Source organism: Colias croceus, chromosome 11 (assembly GCF_905220415.1).
Source record: "Colias croceus chromosome 11, ilColCroc2.1".
Classification (NCBI taxonomy): Eukaryota; Metazoa; Arthropoda; class Insecta; order Lepidoptera; family Pieridae; genus Colias; species Colias croceus.
Genome location: NC_059547.1, coordinates 10,923,387 through 10,938,167, shown reverse-complemented (window position 1 = coordinate 10,938,167; position 14,781 = coordinate 10,923,387). Strand labels below are relative to the sequence as shown.

Sequence of the window (14,781 nt, the reverse complement as noted above, 5' to 3'; positions counted from 1 at the left end):
ACTGCGCAAAGTATATTGTTAATGTAAAAACATGTTTAAGCTTTCATGTACCTACTTTTATATTTGACCGACCGGTTGGCTTGGTTGGTAGTGGCCCTGCCTTCCAAGCCAGAGGTCTTGGGTTCGATTCCCACCCGGGGCAAATATTTGTGTTTGCTCTGTGTCTGGGTGTTAATTATCTATATAAGTATTTATTTATATGTATCTCCTTTTTATAAAGACGTAAATTGTATGTAGGCGTTTGGCTTAACAGTTCTTGTAAACAAAAGAAGTTATTGCCTTCCACATTTTTTTAAGTACACAATAATTCATCAATCTAAACATTGTTTTTTTTTTATAAATTTGGCAACGATGCAAAACCCTGTGTGGTAGGGCAATGCCCACCTCGTTAATGTTTAACTTTAAACATCTGGCCTGCACTTAGCAGCCATGTGTTTTGTGTTCATTGCTTTTTATTAAAAGTATATCTTCGTGGTATATTAAGAATGTGTTCGATAGATCGTAATGCCACTAATACTATTAGGAGACACGGTTTTGTCGTTAAATATGAATTATGGAGTGTTTAAATATGGACTTGTTATCCTAATTTATTATAGTGTTAGTGTGAAAGTTTATTGTTTGGACACGTGTGATGTTAATAGATATTAAACTGTAAAATGAAAAAAACTTTCATATTATAATATTATAGTAATGATGCAGAAAAAACGAGATATTGTATTGAATAAAAAAACTCAACGAGCACATGTTTTAAGTATTCATGTAATTGCAATTAGTGCTGTTTCCACTAGATAATTTTAATTTTTAATTAAAAAATATGAAATTAAAATAATTTATGAACTAAATTAATTAGCTACTTCTGCTTTTTACTACATTTAGCAAGTCCGTCATATACCTAATTTGAAAGATTTGCAGTCGTAAAATGTAAATATGTACATATTTATATATTTTATAACTTTACAATTTTATGTATTTTTCACCGTGTTTTCGAATACCAGCGTCATAACTTTTAACTTGATTTCTAAGCTTCGCATAGCTCACTAGATTTTTCATTTAATTACATATTTTATGAACATCATTATATTTAACTGCACTATCCAAACGATTAAACTTTCAAGCCATTCAGGTAACCTAGAAAGTAAAGATGTCTGAAACGATTGGTCATCCCAGTAACGGATCGACCTTACTGTACTTTCAAATTATTACGATCTAAGAAACTACGCTGCTTGAAATCTATATAAAGTAGGAACCTATCAATAAATACAGTACCTAGCTATAACCCGCGACTTTGTCTGCAATCAAGTCTGAAAAAAAAACCCTACTCAAGGTTGTGTGGTTGTATGTTTTCACAAATATGTATGTACCTATTTAGGTCCGCAATATCTAATCTATATCTTTGACAAATTCGTCCAAGAGAAGTCAACGTCCATTAAGTTTACCCTAACTTTCTCATCGCCCCAATTAATTTTCATAAAGCTGTACTGTGTGTTTACTTATGATTTTAAAACAAAGCAGGGGCTCGAAGCTAGTATGTATCGTATATCACTCTCAGTGTCAAACTGCAATCTCGTCTACAATTAATGGCTTGCATATTAATAGTATAAATACTAACATCCGTCGATATGTCCGTTCGCGGTATCAACTATCAACTCCAACGGTCATTGCAATTTATTACACGATATCTATTCTGTCATATACACTTGTTAATTAAAAGAAAGGTGAAATGTGAATTATTATGTGTTCGATTTTACGCGAGCTTTGATGATATTAACTGTTAAAAGTATTTTAATTAATGTTAGCTTTTCACTCTCTTTTATTATGAGTTGAGAACCTTATGCTCTATGTTCTTCTCAAATCTTGACTAACGCCACTGTGAAATTAGTGGAAACCAGTTCAGGTCTTCGTGAATATGATAGGTACCTACGTATCTGTAGAAAGATTTTCGCATTTATATTATACACATAGGCTGTCTTTGATATCTTTGAGTACGGAGCATTTTCAAAAAGATCGCATATGCACATTGAGATAATAATACTACGTATGGAGGAGACACCACGAACAAAATCCGTGCGCCATTTTTTTGCACTAAGTTTTAAAAATTATTATCTAGTTAGGTACTTACCGATGAAAGTTATTCCTTTGCACTTTTCCGTATTATTTGTATTATTTGTGCAATATCGTAACACACACGAAGGCTTATTTGATGCGTTTCACTTTAAAACAAATAAAAAATGAGCGTGCAGTTACGCCATATGGCGTATGTTGAGCGGAACATAAGTGATGTAGGCGGTGTCGTCTCCATATTATGTATATCTCAATGCATATGAAGTACTTCTCTCTACGTACCTTATATCTTAATATATCAGAATTGTTTGCAATACAGCTACAATACTATACCTCTCGTCAGCATAACGGAAACTAGACAAAGACGCGAGTAGGAATAGTCTCGGCTGATTGAACCCAGGTGCGCCTTTGTCTGATGAAGGTCGAAACCCTTGGTAGACACGCCTAGACCCTACCTAGAATGAAGTAACGTATTTTTAGAATAGTACTAATGCTGAATAGGGAATAAATTATATTGGTGATCGGTGATTTTCAAATTTGTTACTTTTTTTTTTAATAAATAAATCATTTATTTCAATTAAAACATTTTACAAATTAGAGCGACCCAGGCTCCTAAGATAGTAAGAACTGTTTTTCAGGAGCCTGTGTCTTCCATTTACAGTTACACGACACGAAAAAAATCAGAGACAAATTAAATAAAATCAAAAATAAATTAAAAATTTACATGCAATTAAAACTATAAAAATCAATAACAAATAAGTACAAACAGCAAAACAAAAAACAAAATGTGTCTAGGTAACTCATTACAAATAAAGCACGTCCAAAACAAAATTCGAAATTATTTCAGCACATAAATAAATTCATCAAAAATTCATCATCATCATCATCATCATCAGCCCATATACGTTCCCACTGCTGGGACACGGGCCTCCTATGAGGGTACAGGCCATAATCCACCACGCTGGCCAAGTGCGGGTTGGCGGATGACACATGTCGTCGAACTTTTTAATTCTTCGACATGTCGGTTTCCTCACGATGTTTTCCTTCACCGTTCGAGCAGTGGTGATGTTACAACATGCGCAGATAAATTGAAAAATCAATTTATTTCCTGCGCGCTCGCCTGGTCTCGAACCACGGACATATCGATTCGAAGTCCGAGGTCTCACCACTGAGCCACCACTGCTCTGCACTGCATCAAAAATTATTTTTTTTTATTTGATTAGAATAATTAGATCATTGTAAACATTACCCTCCTTCTTTGGCAGTCGGGTAAAAAAAACTTTAAACGGACAGATTTAATTCATATTTGTACACTTATCGAGGTTGGATAGGTGACATTACAATATTAATTCATGGGTTTAAGTGTATTTTTTAGTTTTAAAAAAATGTTTTCGTTATAACTTGTTCCATTTATCAATAAAAAATGTCCTATCGAGGCAAATTACATTGAGAAAGAACTGGTGATTAACTTATGCTACCAGACTTAAGTACCGCATTATACTAAGGTCCTCGACCAAATGTTATATTTTTTCATATTTAGGCCTTATACATAATATTTTTTGTTACATAATATAATTAACAAAATGTTTCTTATAAATATTACGTAACACATTACATGAATGACAAAATTCAGCAATTTTCGGAGTATAATGCTGCATCCAGCTCTGCGTGACGGTCGCATTGTTATGCAAATCTGTTAATCCGATAGCATCACATTCAAATGCTGAATAGTTATTCATTAGTTAATTATTAGGTTCTGGTTTTAATTATGGGAACTATATTTTAGACCTATATCTGTTAATAATGTGAATCAAATTGAATATTTCAAAAAATGTGAATCAAAGTGAAGATTACAATCCGTGGGCTTGCTCGCAACTTTACCTTATTTTCTATGTAGCTTCAATCTTCATGCAATGGCTTTGCTCGCGTATATCGCGCGATTTATAAAAATAATATTGTATCCTAAACGAAACTCGATCTTATTTCTTAATTTTATACAAGTCCATTTAACCTTTTTAAAGTTACAATAATATTAATTTTATTAAATACTAGCTTTCCGCCTGCGGCTTCGCCCGCGTTTTCAAAGAAAAACCCGCATAGTTCCCGTTCCCGTGGGATAAAACCTAGCCTATATTACTCGTGGATAATGTAGCTTTCGAATGGTGAAAGAATTTTTAAAATCGGTCCAGTAGTTTATGAGCCTATTCATTACAATCAAACAAACAAACAAAGTTTTCCTCTTTATAATATTAGTGTAGATTTGTAAACAAAGAGCAAAATACGCTACATTCCTAGGTACTAATTCTCTGTCATATTGAAATCATAACATTTGAAAGCGCGAATGATCCGTGCCTAGTCGGAAGATGCTGCCGGTCCATTGTCTCGCATAACGGCTAACGGTCGTATATATCTGGGGCAGATATCGGCAGAAATACTGTTAAACACTGCTACAGGTACACGCTGAGCAATGACTGAGAGAGTGACGTCATTGGTCTGTGTAGTGGTAATCTTTGATTGTAGCGATTATTCTAACTGAGTATAAAAAATGGATTATATGGACATATCACATAATTAATGTGAAGATTTCGGTACATAATTTATTCTAGGACTGAACATTTGTATAGAAGTATTTGTTGTTATTATCAGAAATTTTAGTGATGATAACTGTGAACAATTTCTTGGATTTATACTATAATAATAAGTAGGTAGGTACATAAACTGAAATCTGAATATGCTTTTTGTGAGTGCGTGTAAAGCTTTTTTGTACGAGTTTTAAATCAAATATTAGCCTAAGTAACATGCATCTAAACGCTTAATACATCTTCAGAACCGATTTAAGATCAAGCTTTTATGCTAAATTTTATTATAAATTTCAATTTATCATTCCACTATGGGAACGGAAACCAAAGATTGACATCATTAAGATTGTACTGTGAATTATGAATACTTTAAACTAAATTTGTTGGTCATACTTAATTTGCAATTTCTACCTTTTATAATAAACATAATTTTTTATCGCATGCCATTTATTTTATGACGCATAAAAGCACTTTTGGAAAAAAAACTTTTAGATAAATATGCAATTAAAATAGATTTATACAATTTTCGTTTTAAAAAGTTGTAAATTTGTAAAACTATGTCAGATCTCTGTTACTTTATTTTTAATTAACGAAAAATCGGAGTCAAGCACCCTTGCTTGAATAAAAACTGAATTATGAAAATAAACTAAACGTAATCGTATTTTTGTTGAACAAATTTCACTATGGAAAACCAGTTGCCACATTGAGGACAAGAATAAAGTATCTAAATAAATGAGAAAACATACTGTTTGTATAATGCATACTAATTTATTATTAGCTACTCCAACCTAGAAACTAGTGCCTAGACAAAAGCAGTGGCATATACATAACTATTGTACTTCATTTGCTTTTGTGCCCAGTAACAAAACCTGGGATTTGTTAGGGATATACTTTTCTAGGCCATAAAGACTAATTTTCAATATTGCTATCACTTAAGTTGGCATTAAGTACAAATAAACCGCTACAACATATATTACTATATTTGTCTTTATTTTACTATGTACTAAACTGTTATTTATAATTCAGTAAGCATTTCTGTTTGTCGGTTCGTTCTTACGCAAGAAATGCTAAACGAATCGTACGAATTCTTGTTATTATTTTAATAGTTTGTTGAATTTATCCATTAGGTCGTATAGTTCTGACTTCTGAGTCCCGAGATAATAGGCTTATTGTTAAATAAGAAAATGCGTGTGTGCCGAGCACACGTGTCAGAAGTGAAACTTCTTTGGCAAGATTCAAAGATATCAAAATTCGCAAATGATAGAAAAATCGCTTTGAAATTTTACTCCCAATACGCTGAAGAAGTTTCACTTCAATAATAGGTATTTGTTATCTGTTATATTATGTAGATACAGGGTACCTATTGTTTTGATAACATGTTTTGTATGCAGTATGTATTTCTTCTAAAAGCCGCTATTATAGGCAATCAAACCTATTAAAGAAATTACCTAATTTCAACATCCTCTTCCAGTAACCATGAACGGTCTGAACGGTCACGCCAACGGCGAGGTGAACGGCGCCGGGGACATCATCACGCAGAACCAGCAGCGCGGCTGGTGGACAATCGGGCTGATCAACTCGCGGTACCGGTACCTCACCGCGGAGACCTTCGGCTTCAAGATCAATGCGAATGGAACTAGCTTGAAGAAGAAGCAGATCTGGACTTTGGAACCAGCCACTGGGAATGCTAATGATAGTGAGTATTTTTGGATGTTTCTAGGTCTAAATTGTAAGGGAAGTAAGCTATTTTTTTTGTGTAAAGAAGACGATATGTATATACATATATTACGTAATTTTTGTTTTTGTTATAAACATATTTGAAAACTAAGATAAGGGAAGATGTGTGATTATATGATATCTATTTATAGCAATGGAGATGATTTAAAAAAATAGCTTTCTTTTTCCATAAAAGCAGTTTGAAAAACGCGGCCACTCGATGCTCCCATAATTTTATCTAAAACACATCATAAGTCTTAGATAGTTGAACTAATGGGTTCGATAGGTATAAAAAAATAAAAAAATCCAAGAAAGCTAAGCTTAATAATATTACCCATCTATAGGCAGTCCAGATCATAGGTTGCTTAAACCTGCAGTTAACGGACAACAATCTAAGCATTGGAATTCGTAATTTATTGCACATTTAAAACCAAGGGCTTTATCGGAAACATAACATGTTAATTAAAATTTTAAAGGGTGATATATATCAGACAAAATTCCTGCCAAATTAACATTATGTATGTGCACTAATTGAGGCAAAAACAAGCCCTTTATTGGATCGTAATTGGATTCCGCGTGTAGGCTGTAGACTGGACAATTAAAATTCTGCTGTGCATCAGATAATTGGCTACAAAATGCTTTAAAAACGTTTATAGTACGTGAAAGTGTTTTGTGTGATTTATAGACTTATATTTTTAAGTACTTATAATATGGTTTAGTGTTGAAAATGTTTGAGCATGTGTGATGAGATTATATTTCTTTTAATTTAAGTAAGAAAGGAATATTATGATTGCATCTTACTAATATACTTACTGATATAATATTATAAATGCGAAAGTTTGTGAGGATGTGTGTGTGTGTGTGTGTTTGTTACTCTTTCACGCAAATACTACTGAACCAATTACAATGAAATTTAGCACATATATAGAGGGTAACTTGGATTAACACATAGGATAGGTTTTATCCCGGAAATCCCACGGGAACGGGAACTATGCGGGTTTTTCTTTGTAATCGTGGGCGAAGCCGTGGGCGGAAAGCTAGTTTTTAATAATACAATTTAATACATGTTTGATTTATTAGTCTACATCCTTTAAAGGGCACTTTGTTGACTTTGGTGAAACAAGTTTTACTTTAGCACCAACATAAAGATTCAAATTATGTTGCATCAATTATTTTCTCAAAACACGAACGTAAACACGTACTTTAATTGAAAACGTAAACAAAAAAGCAGGTCCTCAATTACTGCATACGCAAATCACAAAATTCAAAAGCGTTACTATAGATATACTGAACATATAGAGCGGGAGGGTCGCACCCCACGGCCAAGGTCTGGATCGATACCCGCCCGGGCGCTCCGCTCGCCCCCGGGTATCCAGGGGCTTCATACACAGGTTGTAGGAAGGAAATTTGAGTTTTGGTTGTTTGGTTATTGCTAATGTGTTTATGTAAGTGCTAGGTATTTTACACTTTGTGTTTCATGTTAATTGTAAATTGGTTCTCGATAATAGTATTTTTTTTATTAAAAAATGATTATTAACAGATAAGGACATGCAAGGCAGCTTATCTTTCAACCTTAAATCTTTCAATTAAGTAATTGTCCTTACAAATTCAATACTGCTAGCAAAACTATATCTTATAGTTTTCATACTTTAGTTTGTTTATACCAATCTTGTACGCACATTTGAATGCCATAAGCAACAAACTTATGTGTGACAAATAACAATTATAGGTAAATGGAAAAGCGAGATTCCCACGCGAAAGTAATGTTGGTAATGTTCAGTTCACAATGGTGGGAAACGAACATATTTGCGTACAATCGCACAGCTTACAATGTCTTGATATTTTCACTGACGCCTATATGTAGAGTTATGAAAATATAAGCTTGTATGTTGTTTGAGGTGGTATTTTGTAAGGGAATAGAGAAAAATTAATATAGTATCATATATACTTGAAGCTTAGTCCGCCATTTTGTCAGATTTTTCTTTGTAAACACACTGTCTATGCATGTGTTCCAAAGATCGTAGTTAATTTGCATAAATAGTGTAATAGATGTAGGATACCAAGAATAAGGAACTAATTACACTAAAAGATTAAATTAACCTGAATTCGCCGCATACTCATAGATCTCCTGGTAGTCCTGGTTACCTTATTCTTACAAATATTTACGAACATACCAAATAAATAATAACTCTTCCCCAGGTATGATCTACCTCCGCTCCCACCTGGACAAATACCTGGCCGTGGATTCATTCGGAAACGTGACCTGCGAGTCGGAGGAGAAGGAGGCTGGCAGCAAGTTCCAGATCAGGTGAATATTAGTATAATTATCCAAGTGGCCATAGTTTTTATCGTAGTTAGTATTCTATTTTTGTAAAAATACCGTTTGCTAATTTTATTATCACTAGGAAAGCGCACACAATTTACAGCGAAATGTACATCTCATAAAAGTAGCTCTTACATTAATTTATGATATTCGCAGTATTCGATGCTAAATTAAAATTTTAAAACAAACGCACATCACAAATGATACCATATAAAAATAACCAAGGATTTACGAGTCATAAGAAAGTGCTTTCCTAAAATATCAATGACAGAATTAAGCAAATGAATGTAAAAAGTGTCGCCAAAATATACTCGACGCGAATAAATCGTCAGAGCCAGGATGCAGGGAATAAATCTCAGACATTGGAAGAATACTAATGGATGACGCACTTGTTTTAAGGATTTCGCTTTGATGCTATAATTAAAAATATGTTTTTCTTTTAAACAATCAATGTAGGGAGGGTGAGGTTGAAGTTTGCATGTTTTTCTGACCTGAGGTATCTATTAAATTTGTATGACATGTTGAGTTTAATTACTATATAGGGATCCAACTTATTTTCTGCAGCTGCTGACGATACGGCTTGACAAAGGAGATAAAAATCGTATATCTAAACAAATACTGATTATAAAATTAAACTGCGATGTTATACACTTAAAAAGGTTGCTTAAAAATGAAAGATTATCTTTAAAGGTCGCAATCGTTTTCTTAATATAAAGGCTTTTCTGAATAACAAGACAGTGCAAGCAAATTAACATTTCAAAATTTATACATTTATCTTTTGCAGTGTGTTTATTATTCGATAAGGCAATAAATCATCTCAATTCTCAATACAATTAATTTCGAAATAAACAATGTTTACAAACACACCACGCAACGTTGATACAACAATCGCGAACAATACAAGACAATTCGATTGTCCTCAAGTACACGGGAACAAACATACAAACATAAACACTGCTTACTTATCGACCCGTTTGACGTACTTCCGCTGAGTCACTTGAGTGACTTGAGTCAGGTGTTCCCGAAATTGTTAAATAAATACTTTGTATTGTCTTCTTAAGTGTACCTTCTTACATCTTGCCTACTTATAAGTAATTTACTACTTACTTATAAGTAATTTAAATCTATATAAAGCTCAAGAGTTTGTTTGTTTGTTTGAACGCGCTAATCTCGGGAACAACTGGTCCGATTTGAAAAATTCTTTCGGTGTTAGATAGCCCATTTATCGAGGAAGGTTATAGGCTATATATCATCACAATACGACCAACAGGGGTGGAGCCACGGAGGTGAAACCGCGCGGAGCAGCTAGTATACTTATATATAATTTAATGTGTATCAGAATTCATGAGATATTAAAGGTTTCAACGGTGTAGTATAAAAATACGACAATAATGTTCTGAAAATGTTGCTAATTGATATGACTTATTATCAACTACGTACATTGTGTTGCACTGCATCAAGAAACATTCCATTTGTATATTAGAAGACAAGTCTAACACAAATTATAGATGCAAAGAAACACAAGTCCTTTTGAAAACAGGTCAACGATCTAAATATAATGCAAATGACAAGGGTCGGACAGAATTTGAATGTGCGTGGCGAAGGGATGCCCTTATGTGTTGATTAGGAATGCTCACAATAAGGGGTTGTTTTGTGCGTTTGGTATTTACATGTACATGTGTTTTGAGCACAGAATTTTGATATCAAAAAGATGTAGCTTATTTACGATAGAAAAAATAAAACAGTGTTTATGTTTATAGTTTTTCGAACCGGTGGTAAATGGTAAAACTACGTTATGAACCTCAAAACAGGCAATTCAAAAAGTATATAATTTTATATTTCGCAAAGTTCATGATATTTTTATTATCGCATGTAATGACAACCAGTACATAAGTTAACTTCGCAGTCAAGATCATTTCCAATATCAAATAGAATTCTGACCACGATGTCTTTGCCTGGTCTCCATAGAGATAATTCATGTGCGAAACAAAAAATTTATACTCTACGTTTATAAGCGTGCGTACTCTCTATTCTATCACTGTTATAGTAATCATAAGAGTATGCAGTAATCAGTAGTTATAATCCGATGGGACGCAAGACCGGCGAGAGACAGGTTTTCTTGCTCTCTGGGGGTGTTCATACCGCCTACTTCCTGACTATAAGTGAAGACAGGAATATACTAGAAATTAAGGCGTCAGTATCGAGGTTTTTATCTTCTAGTGTTATTTTGAATCAGTGGTAGTTTTAAATGTTTAAAAATACGGAATAAGGAACCAGTTTATGTGAATATAAAGCCCTGAGTTTGATTACAACTAGAGGCATTTTGTGTATTTTTTGGTAAATATTATTTTAGCAATCTCTAAAAGCTTTGACTCTATAATGTAATTAAATTGAAATCCGGAGACGATCACTACCGGTTCAGTGCCCCGCGGATGAGACGGTGCCGATCGATTCTTCGGTTCGTTAAGCGTATAGTCTTTGCTCTGGCGCTAACTCAACTTTACAGGCTATAATAATACTATTTACTTGTTTTTTTTTTCACTATTTAGATTTTCAAAATTGGATCAATAATTTATTTGTAATAGATGTAGTATACCGGGATTACAAAAATCAGAATAAAGATGACATTGGCAGAGTTACTTTTCCTTTGCCATCGTTATATATGGATTTTAAAATTCCCCGCCATTATTCACACACCTATTTCCAGAGACTCCATTTATCATTTTCCACATTTCTTTTTGCTTGCCATCTCTCATTTAGCCCTTTTCCATACCATTTATGAATCCGGCTTCACTTTTGCCGTCTGTAGGATTATAAAGCTAAAGTACTGTTGACGTTTAAGCAGACGCCACAAAGTGTAATGAGCAAAAGGAAAGGAAACAACCCCTTTCAGAGAGCAGCTCTGACGAGTGTGAGGTGTAATTAATCACTTTGAAGCTAGATAGCTTTCTGATGATAATGGTACATATGCAAAGGTATAAGATGTTCGCTAAAGTGACATTTCCAGTTAATAAGAATTAGGTCACGTTTCCAGGGAATGCAGTTTAATGTAGTGCTTAGTGCTCGGTCTAGATTCAGAGACAGTTTTGTAAGTCGTAACTCGTAATTAGTTTTTATGCGCTTGATGTGAGCTTCCAGCTGCGGTCTGTAATGGGGCTATTATATTTAAACTAACATGTTTAAAGAAGTTTTCATTTCGTGGTATTTATATTTTGGCGACACAGCATATTCATATCTGTTGAAATTAATGCATAACGAACTCTAGTGCCGCGCTTTGAACATTTTAAAATTTGTTATTACCACATACCGGACCACTTTAAATCTCTCTCTCCAATACATTTTTGGTACAGCGCAATAAACTTTGTGCGCTGTACTTTAAATGTTACTTGAATTTGTTTGTTTATTTCTGAATTACAATATTCTCACTTTTATAAACGTTTGCGTTCTAAAGCTTCCTTCGTCCACAGCGTATCGGACGATAGCTCCGGGCGCTGGGCGCTCCGCAACGTGGAGCGGGGCTACTTCCTCGGCTCCAGCCAGGACAAGCTCACCTGCACCGCCAAGGTGCCGGGCGACGCGGAGCTCTGGCACGTGCACTTGGCTGCCAGGCCACAGGTCAGTATCGGTTAGAGGGGTGAGGTTGCAGAAATACGTTAAGTTGGCCACTCCTGCATCTACGGTCGGTTAGAGTTCCATAACAGCAGTAGTTGCAGGCATTGTTTTACTAGAATCCTAAGAGCAGTTTTTGATTTGAAAGTTTATATTACGGGGATGCAAGAACAAGAAAATTATTTGTCAGTCAGTGCCACTTTTATGGCGAAATTCTCACAATGCACGATGCAATGCAGTATGCACTATTGTATGAATTAAAGCATTGTTTAAGAAATCATGTCGTTGACCTGTACCACATAAAACCTTCGGAAATATGTTGATATTTGCATAAGATATAATGATGACGATCGTTGAACTTGTTGGTATGATGATACGTTATCGTCGTCTCGATAGATTTGTGAATATATCTCTCTGCTGATATTTTATCTCGATTGTACTATCGAGCCATGAGGGAAATCCTATCACGAAAAGAAATGTAAATAAATATTTCAAAAATACCATCTTTGTTCATTGTGATTTACAGGCAAGGCATATAAATGTTGGGGAACATGATTCATGCTTTTTAATATCTTGTAAAGATTTTTATGTCTGCGTTTTTACGAAATGGCCTTTTATAAAGTAATAACATCATAATATTATGTCAGCTGTTTATATTTATATCACCAGATATCGCATTCGCCAATGTACCAATTTCAATTTTAGTTTTTATGGAGCTAAAGCATGTTTATATTTTATTCAATTCAATTGTAGGGAAAAGGTAACTTTCAGAGCTTAGTCCATAATTCGATACATTTCCTACTTTATTAAATTGTATTAAAGTACAAGAAATAACTAGAATTACAAACTCGCTCAAATATATCCGAAACAAAACTCTGCCTTCGCGTACGTATTGAGCAGTTTTCGTATAATCGGTACAATTGACTTTGAACATTACTGCCTTGATTTGAAAATGAAAATGAAAATGAAAAATTTCTTTATTAATTACAAGAAATGTTACATAATATAGTTACATGTGCTGCATTGAACCCCACACTAGGATCCCCTGTGTTGTGTTGTTGTGTTGTGTGTGTTGTGGATTTAAAGTGCTTATTTCAATGAAAGCTTAAAACGAACGAGGCGAACTGACGAACTTCCAATAAACGATTGTGATTCTAGTTGTTTATAAGTATCTTCATCAATAGCCTGGTCCCCACAGAACGAGCAGCAGTGGTCAATGTGGGCCTAGCTAATGAATATTCTATTTTTTTTTATCGTTGATAAATACATGTGTATCCAGGTGAACCTCCGTTCCATCGGGCGCAAGCGTTTCGCGCACCTGTCGGAGAGTTTGGACGAGATCCACGTGGACGCAAACGTGCCGTGGGGCGAGGACACGCTGTTCACGCTCGAGTTCCGCGCGGACGAGGGTGGCAAGTACGCGCTGCACACTTGCAACAATAAGTACTTGAGCGCTGCTGGCAAGGTGAGTGGGGGGATATAGTACTGTAAGTTAGGTAGTGGTAGGAATTAGGATAAATAAATGGGGGGGGTAAATTGTGCTTAAATAGAATTGATCTGATTTTTATTTAAAGTTGAGAGAAAAAAATGATTTCTTCCGTTTAGTTTCAAATGCTAAAAATTGCTGTCATAATTTTTACTCTGTGTAGTGTGTATTACTGGTACTAATAGTACTGAAAGCACTTTTAGTGGATAATGTGTCGACTGCCAGTACTTATAATGTTGATACTGACATTAAGAAAACTGTCTATACTATTGGCATTGTAAACCTAGCAAGGTTTGTGTGCAAGTGCATATAAATTTTATATTTACATTGTCGGTACTGACACGAGTAGGTAATGTCAGTAATGTGCACTCAATCCGTGCTGACAGTACAATGGATACACGCACGACTCGTACCACCAGTACTGCCAGTAGTGTCGGTCCAGCAGTACTGTCGGTACAGCAGTACTGTCGGTACATTAGTACTGTCGGTACAGCAGTACTGTCGGTAAAACAGTCCATCCCCGCAGCTGCTGGACACGTGCACCGCGGAGTGCCTGTTCAGCGCGGAGTACCACGCGGGAGCCCTAGCGCTGCGCGACGCGGCCGGCGCCTACCTCGCGCCCATCGGCTCCAAGGCGGTGCTCAAGACGCGCTCCACAGCCGTCACCAGGGATGAGCTGTTCTCGCTGGAGGATAGTCTGCCGCAAGCCGCGTTCGTGGCCGCGTTGAATGATAAATACGTGTCGGTTAAGCAGGGTGAGTTGACACATATTATACACATGATGACATGCTCACACGCAAATATATAAACACGCAGACCCGCACATAAACACATGTATAAACATATAGAGACATGATAAACATAGAGTACGAACACAGCCTCAAACGGACAAATGTTAATCACACATACACACACACATACATTAAAACTATCGGCAATAACACACACTCGCATATAAAGATTAAAAAAAATAACTTTCACACAAAAAACAATTCCCATAAAACAAA

At 35.2% G+C, this 14,781-nt stretch overlaps 1 protein-coding gene across 1 annotated transcript in view; it reads left to right on the top strand.

The window, feature by feature from the left end:
• The window catches only part of LOC123695887 (protein singed), a 50,552-nt gene that overhangs the window by 23,727 nt on the left and 12,044 nt on the right, over positions 1 to 14,781 (top strand). Inside the window, exons 2-6 of the mRNA XM_045641840.1 lie at positions 6,112 to 6,336; positions 8,556 to 8,664; positions 12,147 to 12,294; positions 13,568 to 13,753; positions 14,301 to 14,529. Of these exons, the coding sequence (XP_045497796.1) occupies positions 6,117 to 6,336; positions 8,556 to 8,664; positions 12,147 to 12,294; positions 13,568 to 13,753; positions 14,301 to 14,529 (892 nt within the window). The 5' untranslated portion in view covers positions 6,112 to 6,116. The remainder of the gene's footprint in view (positions 1 to 6,111; positions 6,337 to 8,555; positions 8,665 to 12,146; positions 12,295 to 13,567; positions 13,754 to 14,300; positions 14,530 to 14,781) is intronic.